Genomic DNA, 23829 nt, shown 5'->3' with positions numbered 1-23829 from the left:
GTGAGAACACAACAGCGTAACAATCCCACAGCAAGAGCGTCGCATTTATAACGAGCAGCCTCTCCAGATGTCATTGGAACATGTGTGTCATTTCGTCTTACGTCATTCATTGACTGGACTGCACCAGTCAGGTCACTTGGAACAGAGAAGCAAACAACTGTCGATGACATCAGGGCTGCACAGCGGTGGTTAATTACCTCTCAGTAGTCTGGCTGTCGAACGCACAAATCAAGACATTTGGGGGATGTGGTTTTTTTTTTTAAATCCAGGACAGCTTTAGTCACATGGAAATGACCACACAGGCACAGTGGGTGTTGTGCTGTAATCAGTCATCATCATGGTCACAATCTACATTTGTTTAGGTCACACAGGCGGCTTGTTTTCAAAATGTCAACTTATGTAGAATATTAAATCCAGTAACATTAGAGAAAAATCTGAAAAAAGATAAGCATGTTGGATGAATCATTGGCATCAGTGGAAAAGGTTTGACTGTGCAGAAAAACTGGATTTTAGTGGTGCTATTGCAACTAGGATTACTAAAACTGCTCCTACTGCTTTTATTACTGCTGTTACTAGCTGGTACTGAGGCCCAAGAGGCACACTACAACCTCTGTGCGATATGAAGGCTCACTAAATGTTTCATTAATCTCAATACACATAATCATCAGAGCTTATACACAAACTGCCATTAAAGATGATTGGCAGTCTGGTTGAAATGTGTTTCAAATGTGAAGTGTGCTTTATTGAGGGCTAGGACTCATAAACACAGATGTGTAACATGAAAGCACCAGCTCAACAGGACTGTTATCTCACATTTCTCATATTTGCATACTTGAAATGAGGCTGAAAAGGGAAACGCTTCATGTTAGAAAGTGTCGGCACGTCTGTCATCCGGGCTGAGTTACACTTTCCTGCAGGCTCGACAGCGACTGATGACCCTCTGCAGAGACGGTCCCTTCACCGTCTGAGAAACAGTTTTACTGTAGAGAGAACACAACACATGCATAAAAACAGTGTTAGAAATGTAATCATAAATCCTGAGTAGATTTTTGGAACATGGTAAGATTAGAAATTACCAAATCACAAAAAAACATGTGCTTTGTCGGACATTTTTAATAAAAAAAACTTCACCTTCTACAATTAGCAGCTGCTTATGTCATCATGACACACAAAACCCTGTCAATGATGTGAATTAAACAAAGGGAGGCAGTTCCTGTGACATGCATCTATGACTGCTCACACAGAGGAGAACAGTTTACCTGAACATGTTGTTGGGGTCTAGGGAGGCCAGCCAGTAGCTGTAGGAATCAGGGTAGTAGTTACATGTTCCCCTGCCGTGACACTCAATGAAGGGCACTTGGCGGAAGCTTTCCAGACATGAACCAGGAGAGACCAGGGGCTGGGAGGAGCCCTCTGCACCAGCACCAGTTTGCTAGAATGGATGAAAGTCAAAGGAGAAGGAGAATTACATGGAAAATGGCATGTGAGCAGATCCAGGTGAGAGAAGACCTTTACCATGACAAATGAGTATCCGCTCCAAAGGGACTCCCAGCCTCGAGGACATTCAGGTATTAGAGTTGTCTGGCTGTGGATGGCTATAACATTGGAAGTGGTTTCACACACTGAGCACCTAAACCGCACATGCACACAGAAACCCTTGTTAGTATTGTCTAACCAGGTCATGGTAAATAGCAAGAAATCATTTTCAGCAAATGAAAATCAAGCAAATTTCTATTTTAAAGAACAGAAAATGTGTGTATTGTGTATTTGTTTTCAAACTAAACAACAATATGTATGACACTGAGTATTTGTATGTTTGAACCTGCTGATGTAGGATGCCAGGTTGTCCCCTGTGATGGCAACCATGTCGGCAGGCATCAGCTTGTCAGTGGAAAGCCAGTATGAGTAGTCGTTACGAGAAGCATAGCGGCAGTTTCTTTCGGTGTCACAGAAGAGGAAGGGCATGGTGGAGAAACGAGGGAGACAGCTTCCCATGGTGCCTAACAGACAGTTTGAAGTGTCAAAACAGTCTCATGACTCGAGCAAAGACAAGTTTTTATTAGAATCTTTGCAGTGTTTCTGTTCGTGATGGTTTCCGTGCTCTCACCGAGGTCCTGACCATGAGCTCTCTCATTTCCGTTGATGAAGAGGAAGGAGTAACCAGAGTAGATGAGGCTGGTGCCATGAGGGCAGTCAGGGACACGGACGCTCTGACTGTGTCTAGCTATCAAGAAAGTGTCAGCAAGATGAGGACCAGTTTTGCCTGGCAACCCTGGAGGACCCTTCTGACCTGGGACCCCGAGTCTGCCGTCTGGACCTGCAGAGGAAACACATCAAGAAGCTGTACAATGAAGTAACATCATCTTTTGGTTGATAAGGACAAGGAGGGTGTAACACAAGGTCCACGTTATCCCTCTAAATCCCTCCCTTGCGTGAACCCAGTTCTCTCGAGTGTTTTGCTAATGCACCAACCATACACCCCATGAAGCGTGGGCACATAGAAAGATCATCCTAACATATCAAGCTGGTACCCACATCTACACACACGAGCACACATACACACACACACCTGGTAGTCCTGCTCTTCCTTTGTCTCCTTTGCGGCCAGTAAATCCAGGCGGGCCGACTTGGATGGGTCCACGCTGTCCTTTGACGCCTGGCTGGCCTGAAACAGAAAGAGTCAGGGTCACATAGTGCAAAGAAAGCCAGTGTGGTGGAAGTGTCGTAATTCACAAATACTGTACGTCACACAACTCACAGCTTAATAGCCAGATTAGCAAAGAGACATTATACTTCACATCTATAAGAGTGAATATCAGTTTATTTGTTGATGGCATGGTGTCAGACTGTTTGGTGCTGTATCCTTGTCTTTGAAGAGCATGAGTGACTGGAACTAAATCATATTAACGCATCTTAAAATCCTGGACCTATATGGCCTGGTGGTCCTGATGGTCCAGCGCTTCCCGGGGATCCTCGATTGCCAGTGGGACCGGGTAAGCCGGGAGGCCCTCGTTCACTTATCACCCTGCCAATTCCTGGTTCACCTTTGAAGCCTGTAGGGATGGTAGGGCGCAATTAGAACGCTATTTCCCAAAATATATAAAACCTATGATCCATGGCGGACCTCCTGGAATGTCTAGAATTTGTTAAATGTCAGCAGAGTGCTAATTGACAGGTGAGATATACCATTATAACTGATTGACTGAGTTTGGAAGGTATTAACAGGACTCATGGTTAGTCCTGGTTATTGTGAACAGTAGAAAGACTTAGCCGCACCAGGTCGTCCAGGAAAACCTTTAACCCCAGGTGGACCAGGCTGACCTGGGATGTAGCCAGGGTCTCCCTTCTCACCTAAAACACACAGGTCATAAAAAGGGTGTGAGGAAACTAGCCTGTCCTCAAACATAACAGCACAAATATCATCTTAACGAGCATCACGGAAGAAAAGTGAAATGAATCCTCATAGATCTTATTTTTCTCTGTCTACTTCATTTTCTGTCCCACTGGTATTTCATCTTGGTTGTGGGAACATAAATCAATTGTGGACCATTACTCCTCTGTGGTGACAGATCTGAATTTGCCTGGGAAAAGAATTCAAATAGAAAACCTAATCCACAGGTTTAACTTGAAATGATAGATTACCATAGGGCCCTTGGACTCCAGGAGGACCAGAATCACCTCTTGGTCCCAGGCCTCCAGGTCTGCCTCTTACACCCTGGGCAGGAAAATGAAACAATGAAAGGTCAAAGATTAGACTTGTAAGTAGTGAGATTATGAAGACTGCAATAGCGGTTCAGTTGTGATGTAACTGTGTCACACTTGCACTTTTGTTGTTAAATACAAATATGAATGCAAAACGTCAGAGTTGAATCTTTCTTTATGTCAGGCATTTGTCAAGTTATAAAATACTTGTTGGGGTCACTTACAGGTGGTCCTTGAGGACCTGTATCTCCTGGGGGTCCACTATAGCCTGGGCTTCCTGTAAAACCTGGGTTCCCTGTGTCTCCTTTTAGCGTAGCCACTGTGGGACCTGGAGGGCCAGGCAACCCGGGACCGCCTTCATATACAGCAGAGGGGACAGAGGTTGATGATCACCGAGAGTCATTTTAATACAATGAAAGTACAAAAGTGGCCACTGAGAACAGAGCAAAGGAAATTAGGGAACAACATGTCAAAATATCTTTTGGATGTAAAACACCTTCAAAAGTATCCGTGTTTGCGCATTATGCAGAAAACAACTACACCACAACATCAGGTTATATCCTGCAGTGTTCTATCATGTGTAATGAGCTACTGAGTCCTGAGATTGTGGTCTGATTTAGTTCCACTTTTACAAAAGGGCATGTGAGACCCTTAAGAGCTCCAGCAGCACACCCTCACCTATCCAACCAGGATTGCCAGGATGGCCACGGTCTCCTTTTGGCCCAGGAATACAAGGCCCTTCTCTTCCTGGTAGTCCTCTCGGACCAGGGACCCCAGGTTGACCTGAAGCTCCTTTGTCTCCTATCAACCCAGGACCCCCTGGAGCAGGGAAGCCAGGGGGACCAGGGTTCCCGATGGGACCTACAATACAGAAATACATAGATGTTTACTGATGTCATAAGAAAAGACTTAGACAGTTTCCATTCATCAGTATCCTTCTGAACAGTGGATCGCTACCTCATTGTCTCTGTATTTATTCTCTCCAAGAGTGACAATTCATTTCACTAAACACACATAACTTTCAAAGGCACGACAGATGTCTTTGGGGGCCAAAACAATTACAGAAAAACAAAACAAAAAAACAACAACTCCAAAATATATGAAAATATAGAGAGAAAGGCAAAAGACACAAGTGAAAAGGATGATGTCATTTACCTGAGACTCACCTGGTTGACCTGTGCTGCCACGCATGCCAGGCGTCCCTCCTATCATGACTGCAGAGGAGAGATGGCACGATAGATAAGTTCTGGCTGCAGCTGTGACTTTGAGGGTACTGTTAGATATTAAAGAGGCAAATGTTCAACAGGCCGGTTGTCCGGGCAGAAGAAAAAGACATGCTAAGAATACTTCTCTAAATACACGGCCACAAGCTCATAGAGCCATTCAGAGCTCTTCATGCAGGATTGCTCTTACCAGTCTCTCCTTTTTGGCCTGGTGGTCCAGGGATCCCATCACGGCCCATGATACCTTTTGGACCGGGATGACCACCGACACCCACTGGACCTGGGTTACCTGGGAAACAGATATGAAAGAAGTAAGGCTAAGGTTAAACTTAACGTCATAAATAAAAACCATTCAACAGTAACGGTTACACAGTGGGTTGCACTTTTAAAATCCGTTAAATTCAAGGTATCCTTATATATATGAAGATACAAAAAACAAGCATTTCAAAGGACTTGTCTTGCCTGGTGGTCCGTTAGGTCCTGGGCGTCCTTTGCTTCCTGCAGGCCCATCTGAACCTTTAGGTCCTTGATAGCCTGGTGAACCTGGAATAGCAGCGTCGTGTGAGGATGTTAACAGAGAGCGAGCAAAAAGCACAACCAGTCATAAACTGCTTTATTTTGGCAACCAGTGATAGTGACCATTTTGTCCATCAGGTCCTGTGTTTCCTTTGGCTCCATGGTATCCTGGTACACCTACAGGTCCAAAAGAACCAGGTTCACCTTTCTGACCCATCATCACATCAGTATTGGCCAATCCTGGTTCACCCTGATCACAGGAAGAAGAATAAAGAGGAAAAAAGGGAGAGAAATCACCATTATTTATAATTGACACATCTATTAACATTTTTGTATTTTGCTAGCTTAGAGTCTGCTCTGCTGCATCTGTTACAAAGACACAAAACTTTAAATCAGTCAGCAGAACCTTTTGTCCAACTGGTCCAGGAGGTCCATATCCATAGTAGTTTGGCTCCCCTGTAGCTCCTTTGTAACCAGGTGAACCTGGTGCACCATCTGGACCTGACCCTCCGGGGATTCCTCTGTTTCCTTTTATTCCCTTTGGGCCTGTAAGAGTTAAACAGAACAATTATTTCACATAGGATAAATGAAAACAGACCTTACAGCTGCATCATTTAATTTAATTTGTGTTAAACTTGTGGATTTGTTTAAAAGCAAAATGTGTATATGGCCTTTGAAGCAAAGTTTAAGACTTACCTGGAGGCCCTGTGACTCCTGTGTCTCCAGGGGGTCCAGCAGGCCCTCGATTTCCTTCTGAGTTGCCTGCTCCATCAAAACCTGGATCACCTGGGGCACCTGGACACAGAAAAACACACACCACAGACATATAGTTTCCAAAATGGTGAGCCTGATTGGTTTGGTTAACCAAGATACTAATGCATGTATTTCAAACCTCTTTGTCCATGGGGCCCACGTGCTCCCTCTCCTCCTCCCCACCCTTTAGGTCCAATACTTCCAATATCTCCATCGGGACCAGGTAAACCAGGGTAACCTGACAAAGTACACAAGGAGTTAGAATATCATCACCATCTCATAGGCTATAGTATACAGTATAACAGTGAGACTTGCAAAGACGGTATTATATGGCCTCACATGCACTCTGGCAATAGAATATTTCCTCTACTGCCAAAATCTAAAGTGGAGTTTAAAAAAAAACAGCAGCGAAAAAGACTGAATTACTTTATTTCATCATTGAAAAAAAAAAAACTCAGAACATCTCAGTTCTATCTTGTGAATGTGGATGTTTTATGGGAAGAGTTTACTGTAAAGCTTACCCGGTTGTCCAGGATTCCCTGGGGGCCCAATAATGCTTAATGTTGGTGGTGGCCTAGGGCCTGGAGGACCCCTGGGACCTGGCTCCCCATTCATGCCCGGGGAACCCGGGGGACCTCTGGCTCCATCACGGCCGGGTTCACCTGCAAAAGGTAAGGGGGAACAATAACTCAATCATAACTGTGACCCACATGCAGCATACAGCTACAATGAATCAGGAACAGGAAGCATGTGTGTTTGAAATTGTGTGTTACCTATTTGGCCTGGCGGTCCTATAATTCCAGGCAATCCCTCTGGTCCATATCCTGCCAGCCCATCTGGTCCAGGATCCCCTCTCAGTCCTAAAGAAGACCAAGCGGAACTTTTAAAGGCAATCTCTAAATCTACACAAGTCTGTAAATACAATTACACAGCATGTATTGGACTGGTCTTTGATTGGAGATGATGCTGTAACAAAGCCATACCTGGTTGACCGGGGCGGCCGCTTTGTCCCTGGATCCCTTTTTGTCCGGGAGCCCCACGTGTACCTGGTACTGATGGCCCAATGTGACCTGGCTCACCCGGGGGGCCAGGACGACCAAACCCTGGCAAACCTGCAGTTCCTTTCTCACCAGGTGAGCCATTAGGTCCTGGGAGAGGGAAGGTAGAGAGACAGTACAAAATGAAGGTAGGAAACTGAGAAGATTGAAAAAGTAACAGGACAGATAATAATCGACATTTCAACCTCTTTTATCTTTCACATGCCTTGTCCCTCTGGAGTTCACCGTAAAGTTCATCAAGTGACTTCCATAAACACTGACCTGGATGTCCTGGAGAACCATCTGGTCCTGGTGGTCCCCATGGTCCAGGTAAACCTTTACATTCATCTTTGTGGCCAGGTAGTCCTGGGGGGCCTACAGAACCTTTATTTCCTATATGTAAAATAGAATAAAGAAGTAAATGTATTTGTATGAGCATGTATTCATGACATCATTATCTTATTGTGTCTCTCTGTGTATGTGCAGGATACTGTTTCATATTTGATTAATGAGGACTGTACCTTTTTGTCCTGGAAAACCAGGATTGCCAATTTGTCCAGGGTTCCCAGGTAGGCCAGGGATCCCTGGATCTCCTACAGTTCCCTGAGCTCCCTCCTCTCCTGGACGCCCTGGGGGGCCTGGGGGTCCAGTGTATCCAGGGCCACCATCACCCTGACAATCGCAAATGTACAGCACATTATCTTTTATTCATACAAACACATTTCAGTGTGCTTGCTGTCCTGTGCGAGTGCTATGCTGTTCATCTATTATATACAGTATTTTTACTTAACAGTGAAACACTAATCCTAATATGTGCATAGAGGTCAGTGGGAGCTGTCTGCTGCACTGGAACAGCTGACTGTTCCTGCAGATGATTCCTTAACATCCTTTCAAAGGTGACTTTTATTATATGTATACACAAATTATTGCAGGCAAACAGCGTTTACCACCAGCAGGTTTACAAAGTGTCCCTGAGCCCATGTAGTGATATCCTCTATGCAGTCACGCATTTCACAAAGTGGTGAACCTCGCTCCATCCTCTCTTGTGAAAGACTGAGCCTTTCGATACTATCACCTGTCACCAATGAACCTGTTTACCTGTGGAATGTTCCAAACAGGTGTTTTTGGAGAGTTCCACAACCTTCCCAGTCTTTTGCTGCTCCCAACTTGTTTGAAACAAAAATCAATGTTGATGAGGTGATACATTAAATACATTGTCTTTGGACTATTTTCAAATAAGTATATGTCAAAAACACAGTGTTTTACACAGTGTCCTACCTTTTTTGGAATTGGGGTAGTAAATAAAAGGTACAAGCAATAAAGTCATTGCTAGCCTCACTTTTCTGCTTGTCCCCTTTAACCAAACTGCTTTTATCCCATTAGGTTACATTTAACAGGATCAGTTTGATATCTTGGGAAATAAGCGTGTTTGCTTTCTTCAGAAGAGCTGGATGAAAAAAATAACACAGCTAAAATGTCTGTAGGATGAATTTGATGCTACAGCCATCTTATCTTAGAACAAAGCTAGCCTGCTATGTGTTGGTGGTCTATATTTCTTGGAAAAAGCCAGGGTACTTGTTTTGCAATTTTGAATTTCTAAGCTGACTGGCTGAGGTGACTGTATCTAACTAGTGGCAAGAAAGAAAAAAGCATTTTACTAAAATGTTGATTTATTCCTTTAAAACTGATTCCTTTCTGTCTAATCTCCCACCCCAACAGAAATTACATCCCACTCAGACAGTAATGATGCCATTTCAGGAAAGCTTTAATATGACTTCTGTTTTTGAACTTCATCTGCACAGTGTGAACACTAGAGTCCAAACTGGATTCATTTAGCTTTATTTCACATAATGGCCTATAAAGTATTATATCTAGATATATGTGACTGTATAGAAGACTATGTATATAGAAGATTTTTAATTGTGTCTCTAACCTTCGGTCCTGAAGGACCAGGAGTGCCTGGTGGACCCTGCTTTCCAGGCAAACCCCTTCCTGGAAAGCCTGGTAGACCTGGCTGGCCCTTGTCACCTGAACGGCACACAGACACACACATTGATACAGTGATACATTATTTATACTCTCAGCTGTTCCCCATTCTCTTAAAGGAGGTGTCAAAAACATCCAATGTAATTTATACTGTAAGATGGAACTGTAAGTAAGCTTGAACTCAGCAGCCCACCTTTCCGTCCTGGGAGACCAGGCCTTCCAGGAACCGACACATCACCTCTCTCTCCCTTCTGTCCTGGTCCACCTGGTGTTCCCGGGTTACCTGATGTTCCAGGATAACCTGCATATTTGTTGGTGAGTATGAGAGATGCTTCCATCATCCATTGGATGGTAATGCAAGACCATCCATCCATTTATATATCTATTACTCAATCATCAATCATGCAGCTCTGCTTACCTGGGCTTCCGGGTGAGCCAGGGAGGCCTTTAAGGCCACGTGGACCAGGAAGTCCTTTGCTGTGGATGTGGCCGGGTTCCCCTTTCTGGCCTACCAATGCATAGACAGGGAAGAAAGGATAAACCATGGCCATCATTCTTTCTGTTTGACTACTTGTGTGTTAATGGACAAATGTCTTTGTCAAATTTTATATCAGTCAGTGTGTTGCTTTACCAGGAATTCCAGGCTGTCCTGGCAGGCCAGGTACCCCAACATCTCCCTTACTCCCTGGAAATCCAGCAGGCCCATATCCTACTGGCCCAGTGTAGCCATCCGGTCCAGGTCTGCCTAAAGGCCCTGGTGGACCCGGGAAACCTCGGTCTCCCACTGCACCAATGGAAGGATACTAGAGAGTGGATGAAAAATGTGTTCCATCAATCACTAAAATAGCTTATTCTGTTGGATGGGCTATTGTACACGGCTAAGAATTTCAGTTTTTAACCTTGTTTACAAGTTCATATGGTGTATTTTATGTGCTAAAAGACATATCATGAGAGAAATATACAGTCAATGCGATGGCTGAGCATTTCCACCTTGGAACTGCAGTGGGCCAACGACAATCTCACAAACAGGAATTCAGATGATGGCAGAGACGTGCTCTATTTTTGGTTGCAAAGTTGCAAATGGAGAAATGTTGAGTCTTCATCTTTTACCAAAGGATTTGAAAATCCAAGACAGAGAAAAACTCTGGACTGCAGGAGCCATTTGCCAGAGAACTGCTTAGAAATTTCTGCTAAAATTCGATTAATTCATTACTGTTATTTTGACAGAAAACTTCACATGACTTTGGGGTTGTTCACAAAGAAAGCAGGTCATGATCAAGTGTGTCCTCAGAACTTGCTAGTAAAGTGTTAGCAAGATAAGGTGAGGTAATTCAAGTATGTATATGGCAGGTGGGAGAAACTTCTTTCTGCCAGAAAGCGCCGCCTGTCTGTTTGGCGAGTAGAGTTGACGGTGAACATTGGAGAACTGGGTGGAGATAGAGATGGGGAATATTGGCAAATTCCTCGGAATGCCAGGAGAGCACAGTCCAAGCTGATAAAATACTCAAGTCTGTCAAAAACTTCTTACCGAATCCCCTGGAGACCCTTGATTGCCTTTGCGACCTGGGCGCCCAGGAGTCCCAGGGAGGCCACCTGGACCAGGCCTGCCAGGCTGTCCTGGGTCTCCTTTCTCTCCCTTTATTCCAGGGATGTTGTAGGAGGATGACTCTCCTTTTCGCCCAGGAGGTCCTCGATATCCCGTTTCACCAGTAGGACCCTTCAGAGAAGAATTGATGAAATGATTGTTTCCAAGTATTTGTGGGGGAAAAAAACAACAACGATAACAACCCCAAAGTCATGCTGTCTTACTGGTCTTCCAGGTAAGCCTCTAGGTCCTGGGAAACCTGGATCACCTTTGGCACCTGGTCCTGGAGTGTAGCCTGAGTGACAGAAACATATAGAATGTCAATTGCAGTTTTAAACAATTTGTACTCTCCAGTATTTCCAGTAAAACTGTATTTAAATGTAGTAGTAGAACAGCGTTGGTGCAGTCTGTGTGTTTTCATGCAACTGTTTTACCAGGGTTGCCAGGTGCACCACGGGGACCCGGTGGTCCTGGGGGTCCTGATTCGAAACAATCAAAACAGAGCTCCCCCTTCTCTCCTGTACAGAACATAAGCATAGGAATATTTGTGTATCCCATATTCAATACGAAGTACTTTATTTCCCTAACTTTATCCTAACTTCTTCGTCTCTGTAGTCCAGACTGCTATAATGATGAAAAAGGTTGATAACATATTGACAGGATATTAAAGGGCACCATGAACTTCACGGAATAGTCTACTAGCATCAATGAATGTGAATTAGGAGGTCAGGAGAGATATCAAACCAATGTGAAACTAATCAAATATTAACAATTAATGAATAACACTTAGCTTCCCACCTTTCATTCCAAACACCCCATCATGTCCCATAGGTCCAGGTGGCCCCCTCAGCCCCTTCATTCCTGGGAGACCCTTGGTAACCTTGCCAGCTACAAGCAATATCAACAACAAATCCACTGGTTATGGTTTCCCAATATTGCCACAAAAGCAGAAGCAATGCCAGTACTAAAAAATGTTGTAGAATTAGTTGTAGCACTTGGATGAAATTGTTTTTAGAAGGAAGACACTTTTACACACTTCTGTCTTCAGGAGGTCCAGGTGGGCCTGGATCCCCTGGGGGCCCCAGATCACCATCATCGCCTTCAGGACCTGGGAGTCCAGTATGCACATTCCCCGGCTCTCCAGGGTCCCCTTTAGGTCCTGGATAGCCAGTGGGACCACGTGGGCCTGGCACATAATTCCCAGATAACTGGCCTGTATAATATGAAGTAGGAGACTGTGAGCAACATATCCAGGGAAATCCATGTCATCCCTCTTGACACTGTACCCTTTACATGCAACTTAATTTGAAAAACCACTTGATTGGTAGATAGTATGATAGAGGGAGAGAGGGGATGAGAATAGCCTCTTCACTGCACACCTGGAGGTCCATCAGGTCCAGGAATCCCCACAACACCTGAGGAGAAATTGGAACTTGTGTTATTTCTATATGAGCTGCAGGAAAGCAAACATTACATCATGGAGTTATAACCACCATTGCTATCGTGGCAGACACTGACTATCCTTTGTTGTTCATCTCATTATGTGTCAGTCCGCTTACTACACAACACTATGTTCACCTACCCCGACGCCCAGGAAGCCCAGGTTGGCCTGGGGGACCAGTGTCTCCATGGTATCCTTTGAGGGGTTCAGTCACATGCTCTATTATCTGTAAACAAAACCACAGTGGGTGAGGGAGCAACATTGTGAAATCATGGTCAAACAGGTGGATTCACTTGTACCGTCTGTACTGGAAATACTGGCATCAAAATACCAAAAAACACAAAAAAAAAAAAAAAAAAAAAAAAAAAAAAAAGGACAAAACAGGAGAAAATGAAAGAACAAACTCACATCTCCAGGTGGACCAGGTGGACCTCTGTTTCCCTTTTCACCCTAAATGTTAGAGTATACAATCAATGAATGATGATACAAAGCAAAGCAAAAGACTGTTGTCTGTGGCACTAACAAATCACTGACCGGCCCTCCTGGCGTCCCTGAATATCCTGGATCACCTCTGGGGCCAGGCCTTCCCTAAAGAAAACGATATTATATTCAAAGGCCACATGTAATAACATTATGACTCTGCACACCACATACACACTCATAGCATAGTAGAATGGTACCCTAAATGCAGATTGTCCAGGATCACCATCCTTCCCTGGCTTTCCCTGAAAGGAAATGAAATGAAAATAGTTTACCAATGGCCTCAGGCATCCCTTCATTTATTTTATCACTCAAATGTCTTTATGGTTGGGATTACATGGCAGCTTTATAAAAACAATCAATAGTTGGTAATTGAGGGGAGGCTCCTCTTTCATTATATATGGATAGTTGTGATTAGCAGGGGCCCCTCAAAAGCAGTATCTCAGTTCAAGTGTACATGACAAGCCTTCAAAAAAAAGTTGAGATGACCTTGATGTCATTATGTTAAATGAAAACTCTAACTATCCACATGATGAGTTTCGGTCAATTCTCAGTCATGTTTAGTGGCTTTGATGCTTTAATTCCCCCCAAAATATCAGACACATTCAGATCCAATGAAGTCAGACTGAGGTGTTTTCACCATTGTAAAAATTTGCATGGAATTGCAAAGCTGTGTCCACCTAAATGCAGAATCAGACCACATCAGTGAAGCTGTTATTGTAGCTCTTTTGGCGGTCTTCAAAAAGGCAGCTACAAGGGGTAGTTGCAATACTGTGACCCCTAAACTTGAACTGAAGCTATTTTCTCGTACCTTAATCATGATGACTATGTGCATATATGCTGCAGATTGATATGGTTAAGTTTACTTTTATTGTCTCACATACTAGATAACTGCCTCGGATTCAGGGAATAGCATCAAAACCAATCATCACAGTAATACTCATATAAAAAGAACACATGCCCAAACAGTAGCCTGAGATGAAATAACCGACTAATTATATTCACAAAGCCTTTCAAATGGTATTAAAAAGTACAAAAAAAATCAAAGCCATACATCTCAACACACACACACACCTTATAGTGCATAAGAAAGCATAAGCTAACACGATTGGTGAAAACCTGCAGCTGTCTGAGTACCTCCCTGCCCTGCTGTCTGTCCTCCAGGAGGTGCTCATTAAGTTTAACTGACAGAGGGCCAAACAACTAAAGACATTCTTTTCTTTTCTTTTCCTTACTTTTCTCTTCCTGTTTAATGGTGAATCACATTGACTATAATACTGCATTGCTGCCCTCTGCTGATCATCCTTTTTATTGAGCTACTTCTCTTATGGCCATCGATGCAAAGGTAAAGGTGAAGTAGTGAAACATCTCTGTTTGGAGGGAGAAAGAAACGTGACAAGAGTCAAGATTAAAGGTGAGGGTGAATGGATTAAACGGTATGTAGTATCTTACTTCTGGACCTTCCTGTCCTTTGTCTCCCTTCGCTCCTTTGATGTAATATCCATAACCAGGTTCTCCCTGAGAACAGATTGAAATAAGGAAGGAGATAATGACAAACACACAACACACCAAGGCAGAACAAATGCAGGGAGGAGTTTTGGAGATTTAAAAATATCAAAGAAGGCATTGATAAAATGTGCCAGTTAGAAAGTTTCATGTGTGAATTTTAAAAAAGAAACGTACTGGTTCACCCGTGCAGCCTTTTAATCCTAGATCTCCTGGGTCTCCTTTTCCACCCTGAATAAGAAATAAACTTCAGGTTATGGTTCATTAGTGTCTGGCCAACGTTTTGGTGCCAACTAGACTGAGATATTTTCATAATTACAGGTCAATTTGACATAAAATCTGTTCGGGACATTCATCGTCATAAGAGGATGAACCCTCATATTTCTGGTGACCTTGTGACCTTTTATCTAGTGCCATATTTCACAGTTCTGCACAAGAGGCATCTAACATCAAACATGAACAGGTGAAAATTACAGAGCTCCTTGATGTTTCTGACAGTCTTTCCATTTCAGACACTTGATGGGGCTTTTCTCTAACACCACTTTTAGGTCACTTGTCAACAGCCTTCATATCAACTGTTCCTTTTCTTCCTTTTACTTCCTCCGCTTAATAAGGGAAATTAGCATTTTTGTTTGGCAAGTGTTATGAACCTTGACTGAGTGGCGGTTGTGTGAAAGCCTGCTGTTCAATTAGCCACTGAAGAATTCGGAAAGTGTTGCAGCTTGAGAAGTGTCACACCTTTGGGCTTATGTTCAATTCTGATTCTTGTGAAAATCCAAATACGGTGTTGCCTCCTGTGCACTGGCTATGTCTCAAATAGACTTTATAGGCAGCGTCATTGAGGGCAGTTGCAAAGCAAAGCTTTGATTGCTTCAGTGCAGCCATGATATTGCATTACCACTCCCATTCATACAGGAAACACCACAATAAAAATATATAATTGCTACAGTGATTTAACCTCAGTCTCTTACTGTACCTTTAGTACAAGACTCTCAGTCAAAAACTGCCGAATCCGACCCGGTGGCCCTGGTGGGCCTCGTGGTCCTGATCTCCCCTACATCAAACAAATTGGGATCATCCTCAAACATAAATAAGACATAATTCACACAGATATTAAACACTATAATTAAATATAACCTTGTTAACTGGCTGTAAAGGTGTATTTAAAAAAGAAATTACCTTTGGCCCACGTGGTCCTGGGACACCACCTGTGCCTTCTTGACCCTGTAAAGATGGGAAAGCATTCATAACTTGTTTTCATGAATAACTTGATCTCTGTGCCTCGTTGCTGCCAATTCCAACAGACTGCCATGTCCCTCCTTTAATAAACTACATCCTATCACCACCTGTCTGAGAGAAGTTTTGAAGGAAACCGGCAGACTGTATCACATGCAGATGTTCACGCTGCATTCCAAAATGCTGCCCTTCCAGAGACCAGGCACTGTGGCAAACCAGCAGCAACGAGTCAGAATTTTTCCCAGGTAGTATGAATACTGCCAACTACGCTAATTAGAGAACCAGGCCAAAACCAAAAAAACTGCAGCTGTGGTTCTACACTGTGCTCCTTAGACACCTAGTAAATATTCACAGCACAAGCATGCATATCCAAAAGATACATTCGTTAGCATTACCTTCTCTCCTGGAGCCCCTGATCGACCAGGAAACCCCTGTTCATAAATGCGGACAGTTATATTAAGTATCACATATTAACTTTTCCAGAGTGTTACATGTACTCTATGCAAAGCATCCAAACAGCTTTACTCACGACAGAGCCCCATGGTCCAACGTCCCCTGGTTGCCCTTGCTCTCCAGGTAAACCTGGATATCCCTGAAATACAAGGGAAGTTTGCTCTTCATGAAAATACACTTAAATACAGAAAGAAATCTTAATCTAGTACTAGTTTTTATATCTTTACTTTATGGAAAGTGTCTGGAAAATACTGTGCAAACTGTGTTATTTATAGTGCAATCTTAATAGTTACCGGCTGTCCGTCCCTTCCGGGTGGTCCAGGTGGGCCTGGTAATGGATGCACAAATATCTGGGATTCACCCTGTGAAATACAAAGTACATGTAGTCAAAATACCTAATTTTTCTATATATCTTTATATTTTTTGGATATTCTGTTTATAATATTGTGTATGTAATTAATCACGTTTGTACACTTATATTATTTTAATTATATTTTGCTACTGTTTTAATTGTTTTATTTTATGTGCAGCTCTTTGGGACATACGTTGTGATATCGTTCTATAATAAACTATTTACATTGGCTTCACCTTCCAAGGGGTTTCAAAAGGCTTATAGGGCCAAGCTAGTTAAAAGTATCCACTGCCATGACACAGACATGACAACACAGCATTAGAAGTGTAAATGACGTAAACTCCGTAATATCTAACACTCGTAAGTCTCGAAGTGTTGAGAACTGGCCTGATGAGAGACCCAAGCATGTTGCCAGTGAATATCTGAGCCCTGCCTCTCATTTGGAGTCCACACTGCAACTGCTGGCCTCATCATGCGTACGCTCATGAAGGTGTCTCTGGATTCTCCCTTCCCTCAAGTATTTATTCTGCAAGGGCTCATGGGCAGGACTTTACTCCAACAGTGTTCTTCCAGTTCAGACTGAACCCTAATTGTGTCTGACACCTGGCCATGTGAATAAAGTGTAAAATCTGTCATGAGAATAATGTCGTCCAGATAAAACAGCAGTTTGAATGCTGTGTCCACACAGCATAAAGGTGTGGGGATTATACAGCAACCAAACAATAACTTGCTGTACTTGTATGCTACTCTATGGCAGGAAAAACTGAAGTAGGTCTTGTGCCTGGGAAGCACAACTGTGGAAGATATTTCGGCAAGACTAATTTACAGGGAGAACATGTGCTTGCATATGTGGTTGGCACATGGAGGACTTTCACTACAGAAATATCACAGAAAGTGCCCCTCAGGTCTATCATGGTAAACCAGATGAATCTAGTTTCTCTAGAATAAAGATTTAGAGAGGTTTCTGTCTATGTATATAGTGTCATGTCTGTTGTTTTCTTTATTTTTCAAGTACCAGGGGTGGTTGCGCAGCTGAAACAGACTGCCCATCCACCATGTCACCACTACTGGAAGACCTCTAATAGATGGCAGGTTGTCAGCTGTGGGGCCATTGCTAGCATTTGGTTAAATGACTCATCATTGTTGCCATTCTGTCCCAGCTGGGTAAGTCACCCAGTGGTGGTCATAGTCAAAGCTGAAAAGCTGGAAGAGTGCTGTCGTTTGGCGCCCTTGTGTTTTTGCCACCATCACATGAAATGTAGTGCATGCAAATTGTAAGTCCACAGATACACAAAGATGATGGGGCCTACAGAGTCCACAGATAAACACCTGAGGGCAAAGCCTGCAGCATAAAATCATCATGATTGCAACCACAATGATGTCCAGAAGAAATTATTTTCTCATATAGTAGGTCTATAATGTATACTCTAGTAATACCGAATGCCAGCATTCTTGTGAATGCAAATAAATAATTTAAATGTTTTTGTGGAGAAAATTAGCTTTGAGCATTAACACGTTTCTTGTTACAAAAAAGAAAAGAGGAAGGACAGACTTGATCGAAGGAAAAACAAAGAAAGTCTTTAAAGAAGTTATTGGTCTCACATGGACGAGGTGCAAAATGAGCTCTGGGAGCTCGGGGAGGCAGAGAGGGCAGCTGCTAGTGCAGTGTCATGTTGTTTTTTTTTTACTTGGTGCATCAGGATCCTTCTAATAAACTTCTTAAAAGGCAGCAAGTGCGAAGCAATTCTGCAGTCTCACCCCTCCTAAAAACAAAACAACTGGCCCTGGGTGACATAGAATATATTTTATTACCTTAGGTCCAGGCAGACCCGGTGGACCCTGTAAAGTAAAGACAAAGCTGAAGCACATTTCCAAAATATTTCTTCAAAACAGCTGATAGCTGATAAGACATGTAAGTCAGCTGTATTTGTTGTATTTGATAACAACACCATTTAATTTAGCATAAATAAATCATTTTGATTTTCTGTCTTACTGGAAGTCCGTCAATGCCATTGGGTCCAGGAACACCAGGATATCCATCTTCTCCCTAAAAGTATGTAATGTGTGGAAAATATGCAGAGACTGGTTTAAGCTTGTCTGACAATAGGAAAAGTGCAAAAGCTAAGTGCAAAGCTCCATTGTGTGAGAATCACACAAATAAGATGAAAAACTATGACATGACAGACGTGCTACTATACCACTGCTAATATGTAATATTTTCTTACATCTGTCCCATTGCAGCCTGGAGCCCCTGGGGGTCCTGGAGGCCCTTGTAAACCTGGGATACCCTGTGAGAGCATGTCAGCAGAAGTTAAAACAGGCATCTATTAACATGATGAGGGTAAACAGAGTAATATCGATGTATAAGAGAGTATGACACCTCACCGGTAAACCATGAGACCCAGCAAATCCTTCTTTGCCCTCAGGTCCCTGTAATGACAATTACAGAACAGGTGTGCTTTCTTTTTCAAGGTACACAGGAAATACTGAGTAGATGAGTAGATAACTGGTCTGCCACAATGTCTATACACATATTATGCATATGCCTTTTCAAGAATAACTCAATTGTCACACCCTGAGACATCAAATAAACACCCAGCAAACAGCCAAACAGACACAAGCTTGGATTGTTATGTTACCGGATCGCCTTTTGGCCCCTCAGGTCCAGGAGGCCCAGTGTTGCCCTGTCAAAGACAGTAACCTGTAATTAATCTTAGTGATCTAGTAAGACGCAGTATCAGCACAACTAAAAGTGTTGTCAAGGTACACAAGGAGAAAGTGCAATTCATCACAGTCTACACACAATATGAGCCAGTGTTGCCCTCTGACAACAGTACTGGATTTGGGAATAAGAGTGAAGGAGCCACAAGAGTCAGGCTCAAAGTCTACCTTTGGTCCCGTAGGTCCAACATGGCCATCTGGTCCTGGACGGCCCTCCGGCCCTGGGGGACCTACAACTCCTGCAAAACCTTTGTCTCCCTGTGTGTGTGTGTGTGTGTGTGTGTGTGTGTGTGTGTGTGTGTGTGTGTGTGTGTGAGAGAGAGAGAGATGAAAAGAAGGAGAGATAAAGAAAAAGAGAGCAAATGTCAATAAACAACATTGGAGATGTAATTTCAAACTTTTGTAATTTTTAGTTGTAGTAGTTGGATTCACAGAGTTTCCTGGATGTTTGATGTGCACTCATATACTATTATGACACAGACTGCTGCTGAATAACATACGACTGTAGGACACCAGTGAAGGCCAAAGCCCATATACAATCACCATTCACAGTGAGACTGACGTCTCACTAAGTGAAAATTAAGACTACTTACTTCTCAAGCAATTAACCTTTGATGGTTAATAAACAAATTGACTAAAGATCAGATGTGGTTTTAATGAATGTGTTCGAATGTAGCTTGACACATGAAACAGGCTCATTTATTTGATTTGATGAGTTCCTTTATGGTTGCATTTTGCATACTCTGCTGGCTTTCCCGCCCTAGCCTGAAACATCAGTCAAACAGCAGTCATACAGTAACAGGATTTTTGCAGACCATTGCTGAGTCTGAACTGTGTTAGACTAAAGAGGTTTCATGTGTTCCGCCCCCTCTGCTTGGTGCCCACTGCAAATTGATTTCAAATGAAACAGCTGGTCTCTCTTAACAAGCTTGAAATAACTATGAAGGATGTTGAGACAAACTTAATAAGAAGCTCCTTATGCTTTTTCAGCTAAGCTCTATTTAGGCTTTGCACCTGATCTGACCAGTGTGCCACTGGAAAACTGCAACTGAAGCACTCTGGCATTTTGATCGTGAAGGTTTCTGTACAATCTGGTGTTTTTAAAGCAATGGCGAGGGTTGACAGTGGCGCTGTGCCCCCTGGGAGCCAAATGCGTTTTGAAAGGAAAATCAGTAAGAACTGCTGTAGGGACGTTAAACGAATAATTGTGTTTGTGCGGTGGCAATAACAAATACAAGACTAACACAGTAGGAAAAGCACAAGTTCAAACAATAAAATCAATGAAGACTGAATTCCACTCAGCTGCTTCAGTTTCAGGGTCCTGCTATTGTGCATGCTGGCTCATGACTCATACTTGAATACAACTGAGCTCTCCTTAAGGTGTTAGTAACACCTGTGTTTTTCCTACTGTGACAAGTCATCATGTCTGCGGCGAAAAAGGCCTCTTCTGTCATATATTCATGGGTGCTGAACTGATGCACTGAGGCTGACTAGTAAAAGAATAAAAGCCTACAGTGAGAGTGTCTTGATGGCTGAGGAAAAACAAATCATGAGTGTGTCACTCAGATTAGATAACACATAGTAGCTGCATGTGTTTTACACAGACAATAGATGATCCTCTTACCCTGCTGCCTTTCACTCCTTCACAGTGGCACCTTGATTTTCCGCTGCACACGCACTAAAAAGAAAGTGGAACTTTGCTCAAAACGTATTCTGCGAATGGAAAACACGGTCAAATCAATTTGATCTCACACTCATTTAGAAAGCAGTGGTCTTCTTTTGGTCATGGAGTCGTTTTACCTAAATCTTGCTGGCCTCGCTTGCACGTTTTCTTTCTTGTTCAATCAGACTCACAGCTTGGGAACCACTGGGCTACAGTTTCTGAAGGCAGTGATTTGACAGACGTAAATTGTTGAATGATCGAGTGTAACTTTTAAAAACACTGTGCTGATCAATAATCTGCTGTACACACAGTGAAGAGAGTTCACTTTGGGAGGATTTGTGGATGATTCATGACAGCAATTTGCCTAAATAACATCCGATGTCAAGGGTTAACACCTCCTGTGTCTCTGTTCAACACCATGGCCTTTAAATTGAAGGCTGTAAACATTACTGCTTATCAGCAGCAGAGGAAAAGGTTCATTGGGGCTAACACACTAAAAGCTGGAGCTACAGTAATAAAACAAAGTAAGATGCACAGTGGGTTGTCTGTAGGCTAAACAATAGGTCAGCAATAGGCCACAGGCGACTGATATAATGAACCATTATCTGTTAACATAAAGTTACTTCAGATGCATTACATTTCCTATTCGCATTAGCCTTGTGGCGATCAAGCCATAAACCACAGTGCAATGCTGACAATGGGTCTGATACCATTTCTCTTACACCTTAAAATTGGATCATTTAATAGTGGCCTTTTTACTGTAATGAATTCAATTCCCTTGCGCACATGAATGATAATTAAGCACAAAATTAATTTGACATATTTATCTTTGACTTATAAGGTAGGAGATTCTTATCTTATGGCCATGGCTGTAAGAGCGTGAAGATGTCTCTCTAGCCTTAATAACATGCTTTATAACTGTATTATATATTTCTTGATCAGTCTGGTGATGTCCATAAGATTTTGTACAGGAAAAATATGTTAACGCATAAAAAAATATCTTGCCTTTCTGTCTAGCGCTGGGTGCCTGCTTTGCTTATTTTACTCATTCTCATTTGCCCTGTCCCTTTTCCACGATCTTCTATAAAAAGGCCCACCAACATAGCCCCAGTGAATACTGTATACAGTGAAGTGCATGCGCCTGCAAAAAACCTGCATCTCCTCAGGATACAAGATGCTTGAAGATAAGCACAGACACAACAATTACAAACAGACCACAGTGTTGTATATTAAAGCTGAAGCTGTGAAGAATGAATGGTGCTAACACTATACACAACAGGAAATACACGAGAAACACACTGTTCAAAAGATGCTTTTCTTCCATAAACAGTGATTTAGTGGATAAATATGGGGGGACTGGCAGAGTCACAAAAACAGAAAGCTTCAGTTATACTAAACAGCATTAAGATTTATGTGAAAAAAATTCAGTGTTACTGATACATTGCTTAAAAGGCCGAGTCAGGACAGCTGTGGAAGCAAACTAAATGGAAAAGACATAAAAACACTTTTTTCTTGAACAACGCTCACCAATAAACAATTTAACAAGTAACCCAGTCTCTGCAGTCTACCATTAAAGATATAACAAGTATCAGTATGACCCTGAAATGATAACAAATAAGACCAAGCGTCCCATGTGTCTACAGCATGAAATACAAGCACAAATTCAGCCAGACAGCCAGTACAGAGTTTGCAATTCAATACCTGTGCAGGTAAGTCTGTGCTGTTGGCTAACTTAAATCAGATCTTTATACTGTACAAATATTATGTCAGCGAAGAAAAAAAAAATCTTACATTTTTGGCCCCAGTGCCCATCAGCATCACAGCAAACAGGATCAGAGGAACTACAAACACTGGCCTTCCCATGGCTTTTCTTGCTCCAGTCACATCAAATGCTCAGGAGTGCGCACATATACCAACATATCTGTCCTCCTCAACAACCAGCCTTCACTTTACACCCAACCCCAGCTGTACTATGGGTTATGGCTTCAGTTAAATTAAGATTCTCCGTCTGGGTTTCAAGTGCCTTGATAGATAGGACATCCCAGAAATGTTGTTTAACTTGACCCTGAAGAGGGGGGCGGTCTGAGCTCACTCATGTGGTCAACCCAAATCATCCTCCTTCTCCTCTTTTTATTCTCAATACTTCCAAACAGTGGCAGTTAGTCTGTTTGGTTTTTACTGATACGGAGGCACGAGATTAGTTTGAACCTTGCCAGAGATTATCCTGCTTGGGATGCTCTAAACTTCATGAAGACTAATTCGAGATTCTTAATTTGGGTGAGTTTTGAAAGTTGCTTTATGTGAATGATGGACTGTTACCTCGAGACTTCATGTGGTGTAAACTTTCATGGCTGTGATGACCTGTGTGGGAGGATAGCACCAACATTTTCTTTATCAGTAGCATATTGTTATCTGTTTAAATATAATTGCATGTACATTTTAGCTCAAAGGATGTTATTCTTTACTGTCATGTAACGTCAAGTGGCCCATTCCTCAGGTGTTTCACGTTTCTTTTTGTCCACCACAAGGGGCAGCACTGAGGCCGGCACTCACCTGTTAAGTGAACTGACAACGTGAGAGATGGGCTGCTCCGTTACTTCTGTGATTCTGCATCCCTTCAGGTGAGTCCCACTGCAACAATATTGATATTAAGCGTAATTCATTAGCAATAAGAGAAATATGCCATGGTGTATGAAACAAAGAGGATGGCATGTGCAAACAATTGACAAAGAAATGTGCAAAAGTCCACAGTAGAATATGTGCAAAATACAGAGAAAATCCAAAGGTCAGATGTGGAGACTTTATATTGATGTCATGCCTAGAGTCCATGTGGTGGAACAAGAGTCCGTATCAGTGCAGAACTTCTTGTGACTGAACTGTGTTGCATGGTTTCCTCATAAATCTCCAAATCGGAAATTGTAGATCAACAAATCTTTTCAACACTCAAAATTTAAATTTGTGGAAAAAAAAACAAAAAAACATAAAGATTTTGGAACATTTTATCAGAGAAATATAAGGTATTAGTATAGAAAGACTCAGTGTTTTTGTTACTAATACAACATTTTGTCAAAACCTGTTCTCTCTTTAAAGAAATACTGTCATGTGCAGGATGTACTGTACATTTCACTGAGGCCTGATACACTAAAAATAAACAATTGTAAAAAACCACATATGT

The 23829-nt window shown here is 42.5% G+C and overlaps 1 protein-coding gene across 1 annotated transcript; it reads right to left on the bottom strand.

The window, feature by feature from the left end:
- Positions 1 to 901: 901 nt before the first annotated feature.
- Positions 902 to 22517, bottom strand: LOC121614882 (collagen alpha-5(IV) chain-like). The gene is made up of 52 exons (XM_041948972.1): positions 22446 to 22517; positions 20616 to 20669; positions 19160 to 19249; positions 18910 to 18954; positions 18656 to 18700; positions 18496 to 18558; positions 18264 to 18317; positions 18083 to 18109; positions 16212 to 16280; positions 15995 to 16057; positions 15861 to 15896; positions 15409 to 15453; positions 15206 to 15283; positions 14407 to 14460; positions 14176 to 14241; positions 12924 to 12968; positions 12778 to 12831; positions 12652 to 12693; positions 12385 to 12469; positions 12182 to 12217; positions 11839 to 12015; positions 11601 to 11690; positions 11237 to 11320; positions 11027 to 11097; positions 10746 to 10934; positions 9849 to 10020; positions 9636 to 9725; positions 9411 to 9518; positions 9165 to 9259; positions 7753 to 7903; positions 7514 to 7624; positions 7178 to 7342; positions 6968 to 7054; positions 6716 to 6856; positions 6334 to 6432; positions 6138 to 6236; positions 5848 to 5987; positions 5565 to 5691; positions 5388 to 5468; positions 5116 to 5214; positions 4869 to 4916; positions 4381 to 4563; positions 3927 to 4057; positions 3643 to 3715; positions 3277 to 3351; positions 2928 to 3053; positions 2570 to 2665; positions 2108 to 2317; positions 1823 to 2000; positions 1516 to 1630; positions 1260 to 1432; positions 902 to 980 (listed from the first exon to the last, which is right to left on the bottom strand). The coding sequence occupies exons 1-52, from the start codon at positions 22515 to 22517 to the stop codon at positions 902 to 904; spliced, it is 4986 nt and encodes a 1661-aa protein (XP_041804906.1).
- Positions 22518 to 23829: the final 1312 nt, after the last annotated feature.

The sequence above is a fragment of the Chelmon rostratus genome, chromosome 12 (assembly GCF_017976325.1).
Source record: "Chelmon rostratus isolate fCheRos1 chromosome 12, fCheRos1.pri, whole genome shotgun sequence".
Classification (NCBI taxonomy): Eukaryota; Metazoa; Chordata; class Actinopteri; order Chaetodontiformes; family Chaetodontidae; genus Chelmon; species Chelmon rostratus.
The sequence above is the reverse complement of the archived record's forward strand: the minus strand, read 5'-3'. Positions and strand labels throughout refer to the sequence as shown.